The following is a 17,936-nucleotide window of genomic DNA, read 5'->3' as shown; positions in this document are numbered from 1 at the left end:
ATCAAAAATGGATTTTAAGATGATACAAATGATTTTATTTAAAAGTCACAATCCAATATAAAATGGACCCTGAATTGACATACAATTCCTTTAAACTACTGAAGATACAACTATCAAGTAAAAACCTTTGAACATTTTTTTTTTACTTTGTACATTAAAAAATATTAATATGACAACATAAAAGTAATCCTGTTTATAATACGACTGAATGTTCCACTAACACAATCCATGCTTCCATTTTACAATTCAAATGTGGGACCCAAATCAAACCAGTTCACAGTATTTCACAATACATTATGCATTTTTATCATTATTCATTTAGTTCCTTTTCTCTCCCAGGGATGAAGTGAACATATATTAATATGTAAGTACTATGCATATTATCAAATGATTCAAAATCTGATGGTCACGCATTATTCTGCTGCATTTACTGTAAATAAACAAGGCAAAAGACACAAGACCTGAACCAAAAAACAGATCAAACTTTTCATATACCTTGAGTAAAAATACATTTCCCAAAGGCTCTCCCTAATATTTTGTCTGGCACCTTCACCAAATGCTTTCACGAATCAGTCTTATACTTTAGGTTTGGATCTGTTCCAGAGGACACAGTTTTGGACAGACATAAATATATGTTGTCAAGAAGCCAAAATAACTAGTTATTACAATACTATATATTGCAGAAGCAAAGCTCAATTGAACTGTTTTTTTCCACTTTTGTTTTTTGCATTATTGTGAAAACCCACAAAACTGAAATTTGATCTACAGAACTGAATTAGCCTCTTAAGATGTAATTTTTCTTTTCATGCTCCTCACAGCTATAGCTGTGTTACAGGTTGTTTGAATTAATTTCTTTTTACTTCACATATGTAGTTAATTTCTTATTTCTGCATTATATATAATGTACTCAACATGGCATCCAAACAAGTTAAAAAGTGGAAAGATGTATGCTTAACCTAACCAACCAAGCAAATCAGGGGATCCTGTGAACATGTGAAAGAATAAACATTTTAAAATGAAAATCAAATCTGTATGAGAGTCTTTGTTTTGTTTTTTGTTTTTTCTCCATCTGGAATGTTTTGTACTTATTGTGTTGTCCCACATTCATTGATGTCTGCGTAGACATGTTACTCAATCATGAGTTTCTTCAGTGAGTTGAGATAGGCAGGAATGAGAGAACTGACTGAGTCATCGTCATTGATGATCTTTTCTCCTCGGCCCTCTGACCCGACAGAACTTGGTGACCTGACGACGCCAGGAAATGGAGTGCTGTAACCCTGAAGAAGATGAGACATAAAACCAGATAGGTAACGAGCAAAATTGATCAAAACATTGAATTAATGCAGACAAAGCCCCCAATGGTGTCATTAATATGCTTCAATACTTTGTCTCTGTTGATATCCACTCTATTGTAGGCTGTACAAAGATGTGGATATCACAGCAGCACTTACGGACTACTGAGTCTGTGCTTACACCATGACTGGTCAACTAATAAAAATTTTATCATTGGACTGATCATTCCTTTTTCAATTTTATTGTTCAATGACAGCACGGTATCAGCATAGTAATAGTTATGAAGTAAGAGGAAACTTACGGAGGAATAGCCCTTGCCAAAACTCCCTCGGTTCTTGGTCCTGATCTTGGTGAGTGCTGACTCTGCAATGTCGGCCCGCTCCTCAGCATCATCTAACTCATGGACTGTCTTTCTGTACTTGGCCAGATTCATGTTTGCCTGCTCTTCCTGAAAGGCGTAGGGATTGGTGAACAATAATGGCAACTGTGTTATCTTACTTTCAATGAACTGCCTTTAGGAAATGGTACAAGGTAAATTTGAACATTTTTCATTATGAGACAGAACACATCATATCAAACTAGTGATACCCTTTTTTGAGTGCTCATTTCTTTTGAAGGGTCCATTTCTAGCACTACCTGATAATTAAGATATGTTAAAACAGGTAATTTTCTTGATAAGTATGGTCAATTAATCATTTTATGACTGCCATTGACAGTGTACTCTAAAGTTGTGTTCAGAAAGAGTCATACCGCTTCCTCCACTTGTCTCTTGTAGGCCTTCATTTTGTTCTGCAGCCTCTCCACCAGCTCCTGCATTCTCTGGTGGTTCTTCTGGTCCTCTTCTGACTGGAAGAGGAGTTCCTTCAGACGGCGTTCATTCTTCCGAAGGGTCTTCACGGTTTCAGCATGCCTCTTCTGCTCTGTATCCAGATCTAACTCCAGTTCCTTCACCTGTGAAGAGGACAAAACCATAAGAACAAACATGACAGAGAAGATGAGTTCAACTGACTACACATTACCAATAGAACAAGTGGGTGTGAAATGGCTGTTCATTGTTGTGTGAAAGACGAAGAAGCCAAAAAACCCTTGATGTTATATTAAATGATTCAGAGCTTACAAGGTAATACACATTTTAAATGGCAGATAATGTGGTAAATACAAGGTGCACTATGCTTAGGAAACATACGGGGACTTATTCTTAAGGTGTATGGAGGCTCATGTTTAATGCAAAGAGGGTGCACTGTATTTAATCTTGTGTTTGGTTTGTAGATTAATATTACAACGGTATATGGAGGCTTGTGTGAGGGTTCACTGTTATAGGTTGTTTTCTGAAGGCTTAAGGGGATTTGTTTGATAAGCAGAGGTTTTATTCTGTAGACATATATAGGCTTGCTTGTTGGGTAGAGGTTGTATTCTAGAGGCATAGACAGGCTTATCTGGTAAATAGCGATTGTATTTTGGATGCATACAGAGGCTTGTTTAGTAAGTAGAGGTATTTCAAGGCTTGTTTGATAGGTAGAGGTTATATTCTGGAGGCATATGGAGGTTTGTTTGGTAAATAGAGGTTATATTCTGGAGATATGTGAAGGCTTGTTTGGTATGTAGAGGTTGTACCTTTCCTTCCAGTTTCTGAATGATTTTCTTGCCACCCTTCAGGGCCAGCTGCTCTGCCTCATCCAACCGCACAGTCATGTCCTTGACCTGAGCCTCCAGGCCCTTCTTCACCCTCTCTAACTGCAGCGTGTGTTCCTGCTCATGACGCAGCTCCTCCGCAACCCGGGCAGCCTGTCACAGGACGCAACGCTCACACGTCACACTTGCACAGCAGGGTGTAAAAGCAAAATTCCTTGCTGATATGCTTGATCCAACTGGACACACACACACACACACAAAGACACACGCATCGATAGAGGGGTGGCATACCTCAAACGTGGCTTTCTTTGCCTTATCATTGGCTGCTCGCACCTCGCCATGTAGTTCCTCATGCTCTTGTGTGAGCTGCTGCAAGTCTGCCTCCAGCTTCCTTTTCCCACTGTTAGCTGACTGGAACTGCAGACCACAAGGAAAAAACAGGCTGCCTTTACATAGATACCCAGCATGCCCGTTCACACAAATTTCTCTCATGATATAGAAGATATTCCCATGTGGACAAATGCAAATTTCCAGTTATTTCACAAATTTGTTGCAGTTTATTCAATGTGCATTGTCTGAAAATAACTCTTCTGTTTGATTACTGAATGAACAAGTGCACTGCTATCAATTGTAGAGGCATTTCTAAGAAAATGTACTGAAAGCATCCGACAGGTCCTTTATAGTTTCATCTTTAAAGTTGACAAAACACAAGCATCCATCTAGTGATTTAAAACATGGTCCTGCAACAGATTGAGGACTTACTGTCCACATGTGGCTCTGAAGGTTAATGGTCTGCATTTTCCACTTTTTATTCTTACTTTCACATGAATTACTCTCAGTAGGTTAGGGGATTTAAAAAAAAGCAGGAGCAGACCTGGCTGTTGATCTCGTTGTACTTCTCAGTCATCTCCAGCAGCTCCGTCTCCAGGGCCTTGCGGGCCCGCTCTGCAGCTTCCAGCCCAGCGCGCGTCTCCTCGCTCTCACCCACCAGTAGGGTGCAGCGGCGCTCCAGCAAGGTGTGCTCCTCACGCAGCTCCACATGCTGATGTGAATCTTCCTCCATCTGAGCCTGCAGGTCCTGCCAAGGACACCAGGAGGGACAGGGTCAGTCAATCACTTGTGACAGAATAATAACTGACTCAGAACCCTAAGGAATACAAAGCAGTTACATTATCCATGATTCCTCACAGTGAAGTATCTCCACACTTCCTGTGTGGTATGGGTGTACCCCAGAGGTGGGGAAGGAGGGCTGTATCTGTTTCTGCCCTTAATGACTTAATTAGCCCTAAAATTTATGCCATCTGACATTTTAACTACATTTCTTGATACGTGTATGAATGACAACTGAAGACTGTTTTTGTATTTCTACATGAAATATTTTACTGTGATCCAGTCTATGAGTGAACCAGTGTGGGTGCATACAACCAATTAGCTCATTTAGCTAGGCTAATTGGTGAAAACAAAAACCTGCGTACAGACTAGCCCAACAAAACTGGAATTAACCACTCTTTGTGCACATTGACGAAATATTATGTAGAATATCCAGCAGATGGTGCTGTAACCTTCCAGTGCTATCAATTCAAGGGTCTGGGCACACACAAACCAGATATTTCATTTTAATTGTCTGTAGTTGAGTGTGGAAAGAAATTTAACTGGTCATAGTCTCTTTTTGAAAAGGAATGTCTATTATCTGCATGGCTGTCTCTACATGCCTGCATGTATGTGTAGGGAACTGTGAATTAAACAATACATGTTAGTCACAGATATAGAACAAAATACTCACGCAGTTAGATTTATATGTCGATGTTAGGAGCAGACCACTTCCCATAATGCTATAAAATTTGTTGCATCTAAAAGCAGCATGGCTTAAATACTGATGCAGGATAAAGTCAATGTATGTGTTTATTCATGTAATTTTTTGTCTTTATTTTGTAACATCTCCATTACAATATGATGCTGCTCTGACATTCTAGCAACTTCCATGCACATGTAGGGGGTTCTCGTGACCCTGACTTCCCCACCTTGATTTGCTGCTGCATTTTCTTGATGGTCTTCATCAGCTCCCCATTGTTCTTAGTCAGCAGATCCAACTGGAGCTCCAGCTCACTGAGGTCACTCTCAAGCTTCTTCTTTACCCGCACTCCCTCTGTGCGACCTTTCACCTCGGCATCCAGGCTAGCCTGCAGGGACTCCAGGGTTCTTTGGTAGTTTTTTCTGAGCAGGGGCAGAAAACAGATCATTGTGTCTCAATCAATAACTGTACTATAATACTTATAGTACTCCACTATTCTTCACACACTTCCAAGGACTGAACATGTAAGAAAGACTATTTTTTAGTAGAACTGGATGCAATTTCTGATGTTGCCTAAATGCCCAAACACAGGGGAAGTCGCAGCCAAAGGAGAAAGGAACTTACCAGGAGAAGGAGAAATTATCTTGTATTAGTGAGAGCAGGAAAGAAAAAAAAATGAAAGATGCTAGTGTTAGCAGCAAGATACAGACGATGTTCATCAGACTGAATCAGGAACTAGCATGAAGTCAATAGCTCTGTCGTGCATGTCACGTAGATAAACTGAACATTAGCGTAAGTGTAATGTGTGTGATGACAGATTCTGGTCAGATGGAGATAGCAGACAGCGTTGGGGTGACGAAGAGAGAAATCACCTGGCTGCTTCAAACTCCTCCTCCTTCTCCTGCAGCTTGCGCTCTGTCTCCGCCTTGGCTTGGGACAGCTCCAGCTGCAGACGCAGGACCTTCGTCTCCTCTGCCTGAGATGGGTGAGAGAGAAAATACTGAATATCACACTCTAAAGCCATATCGCTATTTATACATTAAAATAATTCATCTGGAGATGTTGGAATGTTAGAAATATAACTGTAGCAGCAGACCAACCTTCGCAGTAAAGAAGAGTTTTTATTTATTTATTTCTAATTGAGTGTTGAACAAAATGCTAAATGGTACTGCTCCACACCCATTTTGGCAGGTTATAGTTCAACTGAAGAATTTTACATATTTCCTTTCAAGACAGAATATCTCAAGCTACCTTGCACCTCAGGTATTTACTTGCTTGACAACTTCCCTATGATTCTTGCACTTGACGACAGAGGCAATAAAGACATGGCTTTGTTGAAGGTTTTAAAAGCTAGCCCTCAGGCAACAGGGGAGGTAATCTAGCAAGCATGACATCTCAGTTTCTTGTGCTAATCACCCCGGGGGTCCCGGGCAAGTCAAATGGTAGACATTTTCGTAACTGGGGAAACTGAGCAATCTATTCTTATCACTGGCCAAGATCACCAACAAACCTAATTATGGAGTGCTAATTCAGGTTGTAGCCCAGGAGGGGTTTTCCTTTGCCATGTATGGCCAAACTTACTTCTACTCTAAAAAAGAATAAAATATAATAAGCCATTGCTTGGAGACAGAAAATAGAATGTTTACTGTCTGGAATCTATTGCAAAGCTCAAATTTGAGAGGCGAGAATTTGAATGTTTATTGCATATTTCTTACACAAATTTTGAATTGAGTAGTGTTGGAAAAAGAGAGAAGTGGAAACCTTATATGGCATATAGCATGCTAATGTGCATTTTGAAGTATGCATGTGTTAGACCTAGGCTTGTTCTTCAAATGCCCACAGGCAAGGTATTTGGGCCCTTATTTAAGCCCTTGGTGTAACTAGCAAGCAGACATGGTGATAACAGATGTACTCCATACCTCCAGCGCAGCCTCAGACTCCTCAAGCGAAGCCTGAAGCTCCTCCTTCTCCATCTCCATTTTCTTCTTAGCTTTTTGCAGCTCGTGCACACTCTTCCCGCCTTCAGAAAGCTGGTCTGTGAGATCAGCTATCTCTTCTGAAATAACACCAGGGAGGTCTTTATCAGAAACACAACACAGGGGCCTGAAGCAAGGGGGTGGTGGTGGGGGGTGAGAGTGTCGCCTTACGTTGGAGAGCTTTGAAAAAAAAGTTAAACACAAGACAAATGGTGGGTCTGTAGAGCTGTTGTTGGTCTGCGCTGTGGACTTCCTGCAGGTCATGGGTTGGTCAGCCCCTGAACTGCTGAGGGACATGTTTTACCCACAGTATTCCAGTTCAAAGCCAAGCAGCCTAAACAGTTCCAGATTTAGTGAACAGTCTCCAGTCTCACCTTTGAGGATTGGTTTGGATTATAAGCATGTATTGGGCCCTCAGCCTCTTACCCTGGAAGGCTTTGTTCTCCCTACGTAGGGCCTCCCCCTGTTCCAGAGCTTCCTCGTAGGTCGTTTTCAGCTTGAAAAGCTCAGTGGCGTGCTGGCGACTCTCCTTCTGGCAGCCCTCCACCTCTGACACCAGGTCCTCACACTTCTGCCTCCAGTCAGAGAGCTGCTTCTCCATGACCTTCTGCTTCTTGTCTAGAACTGTTGCCGAGCCATTTGCCTGGACACAGAGAGAGAGAGAGAGAGGGAGAGAGAAAGAGAGAGCAATAGATGGAGAGAGAGAGAGAGAGAGAGAGAGCAATAGATGGAGAGAGAAAGAGGGAGAGTGTCAAATGTATTTAAAACAATCTGAGGTCATATATTTGCATGGATGGTTTGGAATCTGGTTGTAAGCCCTACCTTTTCAAGATCCAGACAGAGCTCCTCCACCTCTCCCTGTAGCCTCTGTTTGGTCTTCTCCAGGTTAGAACACTTGGCTTGAGTGGCCTCTACAGCTTCCTCAGCTTCTTGCAGCCGGGATGACAGCTTCTTCCTGAAATGCAGAAAACACATACACACATTAATGCACATACACATTCACTCATAAACACATTAACACACGAACATGCACACATACACACATAAATGTACATGCAAATAAACACAAATATCAGCCATTTTATTTTAAATTCTTGGTTTTGAACAACTGTATTGATAGGTGCATGTGTGTGCGTTTGTGCATGTGTGTGTGTGTTTGTGTATGTGTGTGCATGTATGTGTGTGTGTGTGTGTGCCTGCTTATGCAGCATGTGAGGCTCAACAGGCTCATACTTGGCGTCCTCAAGCTCGTCTGTGTGCTGGATGGCATCAGCCTCATAGCGAGTCCTCCAGTGTGTGACCTCACTGTTTAGCTTGGACACCAAACGCTGCAGCTCCAACTTGCTCTCCTGCTCTTCTTCCAGTTGTTCCTTTAGGAGCTCAGAATCCTGCCTCAAGGTGCTCAGACTGCTGCTCAGTGCCATCTTTGTCTATGGAAGAAAACAAGACTATGTGAATCCCACAGTGTAGAGACTGGTAAGGCTATATGCCAAAGACTGGCATAAACTGTTATGTGTGCTCTTTTAATATCTACAGCCTTTTTTCCATTATAGAATTATATTGTTACAACTCGATGTGCATCAGAAACGGTAATGGAAAACAAGTTAAATCTACATATGATGCGCTAGGCTAATTTTTTCACTAGAGTTGGATTACAGTAGATCCTAATTCAATTTAGTGCAATGGAAGACTGTAGAAATATAAGGGTGGATGTCACATAGGTTGCATAAGGCACTGGAACAAGCTGCTTGCCAGCCCGTTAGGTCTAACAGGTTAAATTAAAAATAGTGAAGAGCATCATTATACATAATGCTACTAGTCAGCTAACATTAATGATCTCAGTGCGATATATTGACGCACTTCAGTAGGACATTGTTACTTCAAGTTAATGTCCTATCATCATTCTATTAATGAGAAACCTTTCAGAGGAACCTTAAATCACTACAAAGTTATATTGATTCAGACACTAATTCAGAGACTCGCTACAATATGTAATGGAAAAATTCTTGCAATTTTTTCATGTTTTAAAGAGTCTGTTTTCTATCACAACTATGCATTTTGTGTTATGCTAACAATATTATCCTGTAACGTCCTTCAGAGGCAGATTTGACATGGAATGAAAAGAATGGAATGTAAAATGGGTGTATTAATTGCAGTAACTTCCCCTTAGTTCAGTTCACCACACAAGGTATCAAAATATCTGAGACAGATGGCATAAAACATGCACAGCACTGTTTTGAAAAATGAGCGTTGAAGCACATAATGATAAGAATGCATGATTTATATATGGGCTGCGAAGACATCGGACAGGTTTAGGCTTACAGAGCAGTGATGATGTGGGCCTGCTGTACCTTTATCTCCTCCTCCAGTTGCTTCTTGAGCTCGTCATTCTGAGATGCCAGCAGGGTTTTGGTCCTGCTCATCTGGCCGGCTCGGTTTTCTGCATCCTCCAGTTGACGACTGAGGTCGTTGTTATCAGCTGGGCAGAGGAATAAAGGAGGTCCAATTTGCACAAAATACAAACTTCCTATGAATCATTTGTGACAGGCAGTGATTGACACATAACTACGGCTACAGTGCGTCTTTGAAACCCACAAAGCCTTCTTTTTCCAAGCACGGTCATTTGATATGGGTTTCTGACGTATGGGAAAAACACTGTCTTTTTCTGGCTTATGGAATTGTTGAGCATTGAAAACCTCATGACTACTTTTAATGATACTCCTCTGTTCCACCCTACTTCATTCAAGGGCTTTGGAGGTTAATATTAAGCAGGATGTGGCCAAGGCTCTGTCATTACCAAGCTTGAATGCAGGAGGATGCAGAAACTGTGAAGCCGTTTAGTCATTCATTTCGTTTGTTTGGGTTTTCGCATTAAGTGATTTGCAGGTCTGAGCTGATGGAGTCCTGTGGTGTCTGGCAGCTGGCCCTGTCGACTTGGCTCCAGCTACTCTCTGACCCAACTAAATCCTCATCTTCTCACCATTTACCACAGCTCTGGCCAGACCAGATAACCATTGACTTTCCCTTTTTTCAGTCATGTGGTATTGTGACAAGAGGTTGAAATGAGCCAGCATTCCTGTCAATCAACAATTACAATGGATTTCAAACCTTTACCTGATGGATAAAGAAGATATTTATCAGCTCTGTTCCTCTCAATCTTTCTACTCTGAGAAAAATACTTATTTTATGAAATATCAAATAAAATGATAATTGCCAAAGAGGAGAAAAAAATGAATACAATGTTAAATCCCATATATGTCCACTATTAACAAGATGAATTTACACTTTTACAAGTTTCTGCTGCTCTGGGGAGGAGCATGAATTACACCTGGAGGTGTTACAAGATTTTATATTAGATTTTAATCACCTGTCAGCCGGTTCTTGGCAACGTTCACCTCAGTCAGCGCCTTCTGCAGGTCCTCATTCCTGGAGTTGGCCTCGGTAAGCAAGTCTTCTAGCTTGTGCAGCTGGGTGTCACTGGATGCCTGTGATGAAAGAAGTGAGGAATTTTCATCGCTGGCCTTCCAAAAGACAAATGCCTGCTTTGGTCTTGTCATTTGTGCCAGTGTGGATATGGTGTCATTTCTCCATTGTCTACCACACTAAATAACCCACCCATTCTGTGAATGAAAGCCACAGCCTCTCTGCTCTTGGACCCTCAGTACAGCCCATTTTGTGCTGATGATGCACTGACATTGACAGAACCAATCACATATGAGTGCAAACTGAGCTATGTGCGTGAGCATCGGCCGACCTGACCTTGGCCTTCTGGAGGTTGTCCACCGAGGCGGCCAGATCCTCCACCTCCAAACGGAGGTTCTGCTTCTCCTTCTCCAGTTTGACACGGGTCCTCTGCAGGCTCTCGCACTGCTCCCCCAGCTCCGCCAACGCCTCCCCGTGGCGCTTCCGCAGGGAGGCCCCCAGGGACTCAGATTGCAGGGAAGCCTCCTCCAGCTCCCGCCGCAAACGCTGCAGCTCCGCCTCGCGCTTCTTGTTCACCTCCATCTGCAGAAAGAAAGAGAGAGGGCAATGGGAGAGGACAAGAGAGAGCCATTTAGCCTGACCCTGACCCAGCAGATATTCCCAACAGAAACAAGGGCCCTTTCTAACCGGAAACAACTGACAGAAATGCTGCACGTGTGCACGTGTGAGTTTTGCTTGCTTTAGAGTAGAAACTCAGGACCAGATAATGACAATATGAAGGTTCTCTTTTCTGCCTGTGGGTATCTGATCAGAGTAATTATCTATTGCAGAACGGATCAAGCTCTGCAGCAGAGAGCAAAGCCAGCTCTCTCCTGTGTACCTGGGAAGCGGTGGCTCCCCCTGCCTCCTCCAGCCTGTCAGTCAGCTCGTCCAGTTCACGGGTCAGGTCAGAGCGCTGCTTCTCCACCTGGCACAAATATTTGCACACATACACACACATAAGAACAGACATACACAATCAAGACAAATTCACCAGCCGTACAGATCTGCTTGTTTTTCTCTGAAGTATTATTTGAAATATGCTAGCATGTACTTTTTCAGAGGAACTATTCAAATTAATTTTGACTAATACAGTGAAAGTTTAAAAAAACACTTGTATCATATGGATACAACTACACTGGCAGGAAATGTATTTAATTATATCATCAAAGAACTGAACTGTCAACATTGGACTATTTTCTATTTTCATGTGCACATTTCTTTTCCCAGTGCACCCATCTGTGGGGCAGACAGAGCTGTTCTCAATACTTTTGCAAAACAAACTTTGGGGCAATGACATGTGCCATTAACATCAAAAGCAGATGAACACATTTCTGAGGAATTTTATTAGTGCTTGCTGCAAGACGAAAAGGATAAGAAACCCTTGAGTTATATAGGCACACTACAATCAGAGTACACTTGCAGTGCACATTTAATAATGTTAAAATATTATATCTAGAAGCTAAACAATCTCTCAGCATTTATGAACACAGATGTAGTTCACCTGAAAACAGACAAACAGAACGCTATCATGCCAACAGGTCATGGGAGTGAGCAGCAATGTGAATTTAAACCCAAAGAGTGAGGACAAAGTATAAGGTGCCCGTATATTTTGATGATGCACAACAAGGCTAATGGGAAGAACTCCTTGATACAAGGCACTTGCTTCTTTTGATACCAAGTGTACAATGGCAGAGTATTCCAGGGGATCGTGGTGGAATGCTTTTGTCAGCTCCAAAAACATGTTCTTCAAACAGCAATAAAGAGAGATCAGAACAAGACAAAATTTGTTTAGAAAGATTGACTTTTTGCCATAGAAAGCCCATAAACATGCACCAGTTTTGTGCTCAGAAACATATGGTTATTAAATGAACAAACAAGAATGTCTTATTGTTTCACGATGGCAAAAGGGCAGGTTTTTTGTCGATAAGAGGTCGTTTACATGTTTTTCTTTGTATTAAAAATCTCACTATTTTTTTTTATATTTAGCACCAAAAAGGTAAGTGAAATGTGCAATGGTGATTATGAAAGGAAAGGGAGTGATGGTGAATAGACAGTGGGTGGATTCTGAAGCAAAGGTGAGTGACCAAAACGGAAAATGTTTAAAAAAAATTCTGAAAGGAACGCTGAAGTGGCTCTGAAAGAACATTGTGAATCAATAGTTGTGAATCAAACTTTTGACTGAAAACACTCAAAAACAGTGAAGATCCAGTATGCGATACAGTCTGCTGTCTGACATTGCTAAATGGAAAAGCAATGGCTCCCTCTTTTTGCAGTATGACATGTTATCATAATGCACCACTCCAATGACTGTGGCACAGTTGCTTCAACCAAGTATCCCACTAAACCCACTTTCTGTAGGGTGGTCTATGGTTTCAAAAACATTAAGAGAATAGTGCTAACGCAGTTGCACAGTTATGGTGACGCTGTTTTTGCGCACGCTTGACAGAAGGTCAGATTTGCACTGCTGAACTCATAATGGGGGGCAAAAGGGTAGAAATTCCTTAAGAGATGATCTCAGGATGATGACGCTGTCAGCTGCAGTTCTGATGTTATCTCTTTGACCTGAACAGAACAGAACAATGGGATTCTCTGTTTGTCTTCTGCTGGAGCATGTTTTGTTTTACTCCATAAAACCACCTTGTTGAAGCAGCAGGTACTTGGAGATAAGAAAAGCAGGTCTGTGCTTGACATGGACAGTGGATTTCGGTTTTAACAGGTGAAATGGAGGGAGCAGTTAGGGAGACCTCAGTGCTATTAAGATGCCACCCATTTTGACTAGCTTTTCACAACAAAGACCTGCATGACTGAAAAAATGCTACAAGCATGTGCATTACCAATTTTTGTTAATAGTCTGCTACCACAGAAAAAATGGTTATATGTGCCTTTATATAATAAAATGTAGTAAATATCTTTAGTCAGTGCAATAAAACAGAATGTAGCTATTCAGACTGACTATATATTTCACGTACACTGTTTTCAAAACGCATCATGATCAGCAGCACCTGTTATGTTTTCGTAAGCAGTGCCTAACACTTTCCGCAAGCTATTATAAAGATTTATGAACATTTGCACTGTATGCTATGAGGTAGTGTTCAGGCTTTTTTTCTCACACAAATGGAAACATGATGCTTTGTAATAATTTCACAATACTTCAAGTAAAGTTTTACTGTATCACCTTCCAGAAAATTAAAACATTACTTCCCTTTGCTGTTCTGTTTCCTTGGTTTCACTCCTGGGGAGCCTAGCTGGCTGAATAATTCAATGACTCCTATAGATGGTTTTGATTGAGCATATGGAAGGTTGAGCTCTTTTGCTCCAGTTGCCCTGTATGATAATTAAAACCACCAGGGCTTCCCTCAAGTTTGTTATCACAGGTGCAGATGTTTTTGGGTAACTGAAAGTACTGGGACCCAGGCCCCACAGACTGGCTAAAGACCAGGCCCCTGCTCCCCTCTGAAATTCTCTGAGGATTTCCTGACCCTGTCAGTCCATCAATCACAACACTGCACAACTCTGAATCACCTTGACTCTAGGAACTTTCCCTCAAATCCCCTTTCATATCCCAGCAGATACTGCTCTTCCGCAAATAAATGAATGACAAATGAGGCAACAATTTGTTACCTGCTGAGTTGTGTGTTACAGTGCTGTCTTAACCACAGTTATTACCATCTGTAACCATACTGAAATGCAGGACATGTGGCTTAGAAAGGAAAACAGGTGGTTTTCCATTTCTGTGTCTTGTACCACTCTGTCCCGAGCAGACCACAAATAGATGACATTATGCAGTTTGAATGGAAAAACATGGATTCATAATCCTGCATAATCACAGACAAGTGTTATGAACAGTGATGTGCTCAGAATGCCACTTAATGAAAACATTCCCCAAGTGAATGATAGTTTAATTCTATATTACTTTGGGCTTGACTAAACGGTTCTAAAAAACTTCAATACCCCAGGGTAAATTTCCTAGGGCCAATGCCAGGGTAAATTTGCCAGGGCCAAGGCACGTTGGTTAAAAGGAGAGCAAATGTAATTATAATTATAATTATAATGTAATTTGGGTCACATACCTTAGCCCTCATAGCTTTCTCTGTCTCCAGCTCTTCTTCCAGCTCCTCAATGCGAGCCTGCAGGGGGGACGGGGAGGGAGAGGGAGTGGTGTAGAGGGAGAGAACAGGTTCTTTATTTCAGAACTGGTTCCAGGTATTGCTCACCCTTCTTCAAGTTGCCCAGCCTCTGAGACAATGTTTCTACAAGGCCTCTTTCTTCATGTCTGCTTTACACCAATGTATATGGAAACAATTTTACTCAGAATTTTCCTGACAGCTTGCAGCTATTCTGCTCAGCTCAGCTAAATAATGGATTCAGACCAAACTGGCTTACAACAAGTTTCCAGATAAGTGCACAATCTATCTTTATTCTGTCTTGATTTTTTTTTTCTTTTGTAGGTCACCTTCACACCTGATGAAAAGCATGGCTGTTGCATGAAAATTGAAGACCTCACAAATGGTTTCCATTTTAGCTGTCTGAAGGGTGTAGCTGTTTGTGTTGCGGCGAGTGGCTCCACTAGTTTTAGCTGGCCTTTGCATGCCTGTGGCTTCCTTTTTCTCAGGTAGCAATTTAGAGCAGCATTCTGTGTACTATCACAGACTGCATAGCCCAGAGCTATGTCCCTAAAATGTTATTTTAAAAGAACAAAAAAAGCTTTTATATTCTTGTGAAACTTTAGGTTGTTTGTGTTTATTGCTTTCCTGGAGCTATTTAAATCCAATGGCATTAATCATAAATTATTTCAAAGCATTGCAAAAAATAATTGCATTTCTAAAAGCATTAAAACGTGGTCTTAAGAACAAAAAGATAGACAGGAGACTACATTTCCATAAAAGAGGTCAATGTTTTACTAAGAGGCAGCAACTTCATACTGTAGAGCCTGTACAAAGAAGTAAACCACAACTGCAGTAAATCTACTGCAGCTGAAACAATTCCAAGTTTCTATTTAGTAACATTTTAACAATGAAAACTTGTGTATAAACATGCATGAAAATGAATACTTCAATTTTAACTTCACAGGTTACAACAAATAATGTTGTGACAGAGAACATTTGCTCTAAGAAAGCAGGAAAGGTATTTGGCTCTGAAACTATATCAATCTGACCACATTTGCCTCCTCTGCACTTGCCCTCTGTAAGATTAAGTTAACCCAAGCACCATGGATCGGTTTCACTCACTTACACAGGTCCACGCTAATTCACTTTATGCCAGAGACAGGGTTGCCAGTTGGCAGTAGTGGTATGATTATTTACTGCATAAACACAGGGTGAGACACAAAAGAAGAGTCACTAGATAGCCCACACTGGAATTCCCCTGACAAAATGGCTCAGACAAGCAGAGGCTCCACACCTTAATGAAGACACCACCACACACATTCCATTCTTTCAATGTCCGGCAATTGTGGTAACTGTCCCACAAGGCAGCGTCTCCCTTTTCTCCAATGGCTATTCTATATCATTCATAAACTATAAGTTATAGCAATGAATACAACCATATGAATGCACAGTATGCACATTTTCCTTTCGTGTGAGTCTAACAATAGAAATCCCAAAAACAACCTCAGAGGGGAAAAAAGGCAGTGAAATATTTGCATGAGTAGAAATTTGTCACAACACGTCCAAGCTTTGATTATTTCCTAGCAGTTATTTTTTTTACAAGTTACACCACATTAATCATGTTTTGTGTCTGTCAGGAAGCAAATTGTCAGAAAAACTGTATAGCTGGAGGACATCCCTTAAAACATACAGGGAAGACAAATCAAAACTGATGTTTATCTCCTTTATAAATTGCATGTGAATACATCATGATTATGCAAAAAGCATACAAAACATTAGCACTAAAATAGTCAATCACTGGCATCTTGTTCTTCCAATGGTTACAGAACCAAATTAACTTACTTAGCAACATCCATTGCAAGAGACCTTCAATTCATGTGCATGCACTAATCACTACAATAAGTATACTTACTAAAAAATATTTAAAAGTGGCAATACAGGTCACAATAATGTCAAAACATTTTAATTCACTTAGAAACGCTAAACCTTTTGTTCAGGTTCATTGAAAGCTGAAGAGGACGTTCCACCACCATTGCAAAATCCAAACCTGTGTAAGCAGGCAGGTAGACGTACTCACATGCCAGCGCAGGACCTCAGCAGAGAGCACAGCCATGGTGCGGTAGCAGTCTGACTGAATCTCACACGCACAGCTCTGCTCTGCTCTGCTCTGCTCTGTTCAGGCACTGGAGGGGGTTCGCTTCACTCCACACCCCCTGCACCCTTTCAGAGCACACTTCCAGTTCTTATCTAGCCATTCCCTTCCATCATTTTTGTCATTACGAACTTCATTTAGCCCAATAATAATAATAATAATAATAATTAAGGACAACATGCATTTTCCAGAAATAACCAATACAATAATACAAATGAAAGACTGCAGAAATGCAAAAGGGATACACAATAAAACCATTTCCATTCAGCATACTCCAATGAGTAAATCCATTGCACATAAATTTTAGTAGAGATTGTAGTTGCAGACTACATCAGCACAAGGCAATTAACCGTATGTTTGAAGTGATATACCTTGCACCATATACCTGGAACTCACTTAGACCAAGTAAATCCCTGTCAGATAGCTGTCAGCAACAGGCTGCCAAAAAAGCAGTGACAAATTACAAGCTGAAAAGCTGATGATTGAAAAACTTAAGGCTCTTCCAGAGGGCAGTGTCCAGCCCCCTTCTTGTTCACCATTCCTTTTCTCTTTCAGCTGCCACACACACAAAGGTCAGGTATCTTTCTGCATGGCCATCATTACACCTGGGAACCCCCTTCAACACACACTCATTTAGATTTAAAGAACAGCAGGGGAATGCTGACAAGACTCAGGCGGTCCACTACTGTACTGTTTCTCGAGCTGCAGCTCAAGGTGAAGTATTACAATTAATGTGTCAAAATTTAAAGGTAAGGTGTTGCTTTAAATTTAATTAATTAAATATACCATAATTACAGCAGAGAACCAAAAAAATTTCACTTTTTCTTTCCTTTGAGCAAATATGATTCATTCAGTTTTTGCATTTTTTGGGGGTCATACTGTTTCTATTTCAATCGATAACAATCAAAACAGAAACAAGTTTGTATAGACTGGAGAGACTAGTGAAAGAAGTACCTGGCTTTTTGATAGTTTGAGCTTTAGAATGACCTGTAATAAGAGTTTCAGCACTTCAGCCCATCCAACTTGACTTTTCACTATTATAATTAATCATAAATTGCAATCATATGTGAGATTTCCTAATGCTTCAATGCTAATAAAGCAGTGCTCTCCAATAGCGAAGGCGGAAACATATGCACCACAGGAAACAACAGAATAACAATGGGATTACCAGAAAGCCTTGGCACAAACATATCGGAGACCTGAGGCTGCATCAAACATAGCTGATTTTTGGTCTCATATCTATCATCTAACTTCCACGCATATGGTCCAATTATTCCTGATGGAGAACTGAACAATAAGTCCCATTATTCAGCATCTTTGTTCTTTAAAGTAAATTCATGTGGTGCTCAGTATTGCTGTAATTGTATGGTCACTTGGTTCACAGGAGGAATTATGCCTTGTTTCCATTAATACCACCCACATTAAGTGGTAACTTGAAAGACTTGCAAGCATACCTAAGTTATATATAGTTATATACATTGCATAATGACATTGAAATCCATCATATCTTTCATACATTT

General features: G+C 40.9%; 1 protein-coding gene across 2 annotated transcripts in view; it reads right to left on the bottom strand.

Annotated features, from left to right (window-relative positions):
• Positions 1–12: 12 nt before the first annotated feature.
• The window catches only part of LOC135248415 (myosin-16), a 53,985-nt gene continuing 36,061 nt past the window's right edge, over positions 13–17,936 (bottom strand). For both annotated transcript variants that reach the window (XM_064323040.1, XM_064323041.1), the window contains 17 exons: positions 14,229–14,285; positions 10,997–11,083; positions 10,453–10,698; positions 10,061–10,178; positions 9,045–9,172; positions 7,927–8,123; positions 7,516–7,648; positions 7,120–7,336; positions 6,637–6,773; positions 5,590–5,693; positions 4,947–5,139; positions 3,800–4,003; positions 3,217–3,342; positions 2,908–3,078; positions 2,044–2,244; positions 1,595–1,741; positions 13–1,277 (listed from right to left, as the gene is read on the bottom strand). In XM_064323040.1, coding sequence (XP_064179110.1) covers positions 1,128–1,277; positions 1,595–1,741; positions 2,044–2,244; positions 2,908–3,078; positions 3,217–3,342; positions 3,800–4,003; positions 4,947–5,139; positions 5,590–5,693; positions 6,637–6,773; positions 7,120–7,336; positions 7,516–7,648; positions 7,927–8,123; positions 9,045–9,172; positions 10,061–10,178; positions 10,453–10,698; positions 10,997–11,083; positions 14,229–14,285 — 2,616 coding nt within the window. In that variant the 3' untranslated portion in view covers positions 13–1,127. The remainder of the gene's footprint in view (positions 1,278–1,594; positions 1,742–2,043; positions 2,245–2,907; positions 3,079–3,216; positions 3,343–3,799; positions 4,004–4,946; positions 5,140–5,589; positions 5,694–6,636; positions 6,774–7,119; positions 7,337–7,515; positions 7,649–7,926; positions 8,124–9,044; positions 9,173–10,060; positions 10,179–10,452; positions 10,699–10,996; positions 11,084–14,228; positions 14,286–17,936) is intronic.

This window comes from Anguilla rostrata, chromosome 2 (genome assembly GCF_018555375.3).
Source record: "Anguilla rostrata isolate EN2019 chromosome 2, ASM1855537v3, whole genome shotgun sequence".
NCBI classification, from domain to species: Eukaryota; Metazoa; Chordata; class Actinopteri; order Anguilliformes; family Anguillidae; genus Anguilla; species Anguilla rostrata.
The sequence above is the reverse complement of the archived record's forward strand: the minus strand, read 5'-3'. Positions and strand labels throughout refer to the sequence as shown.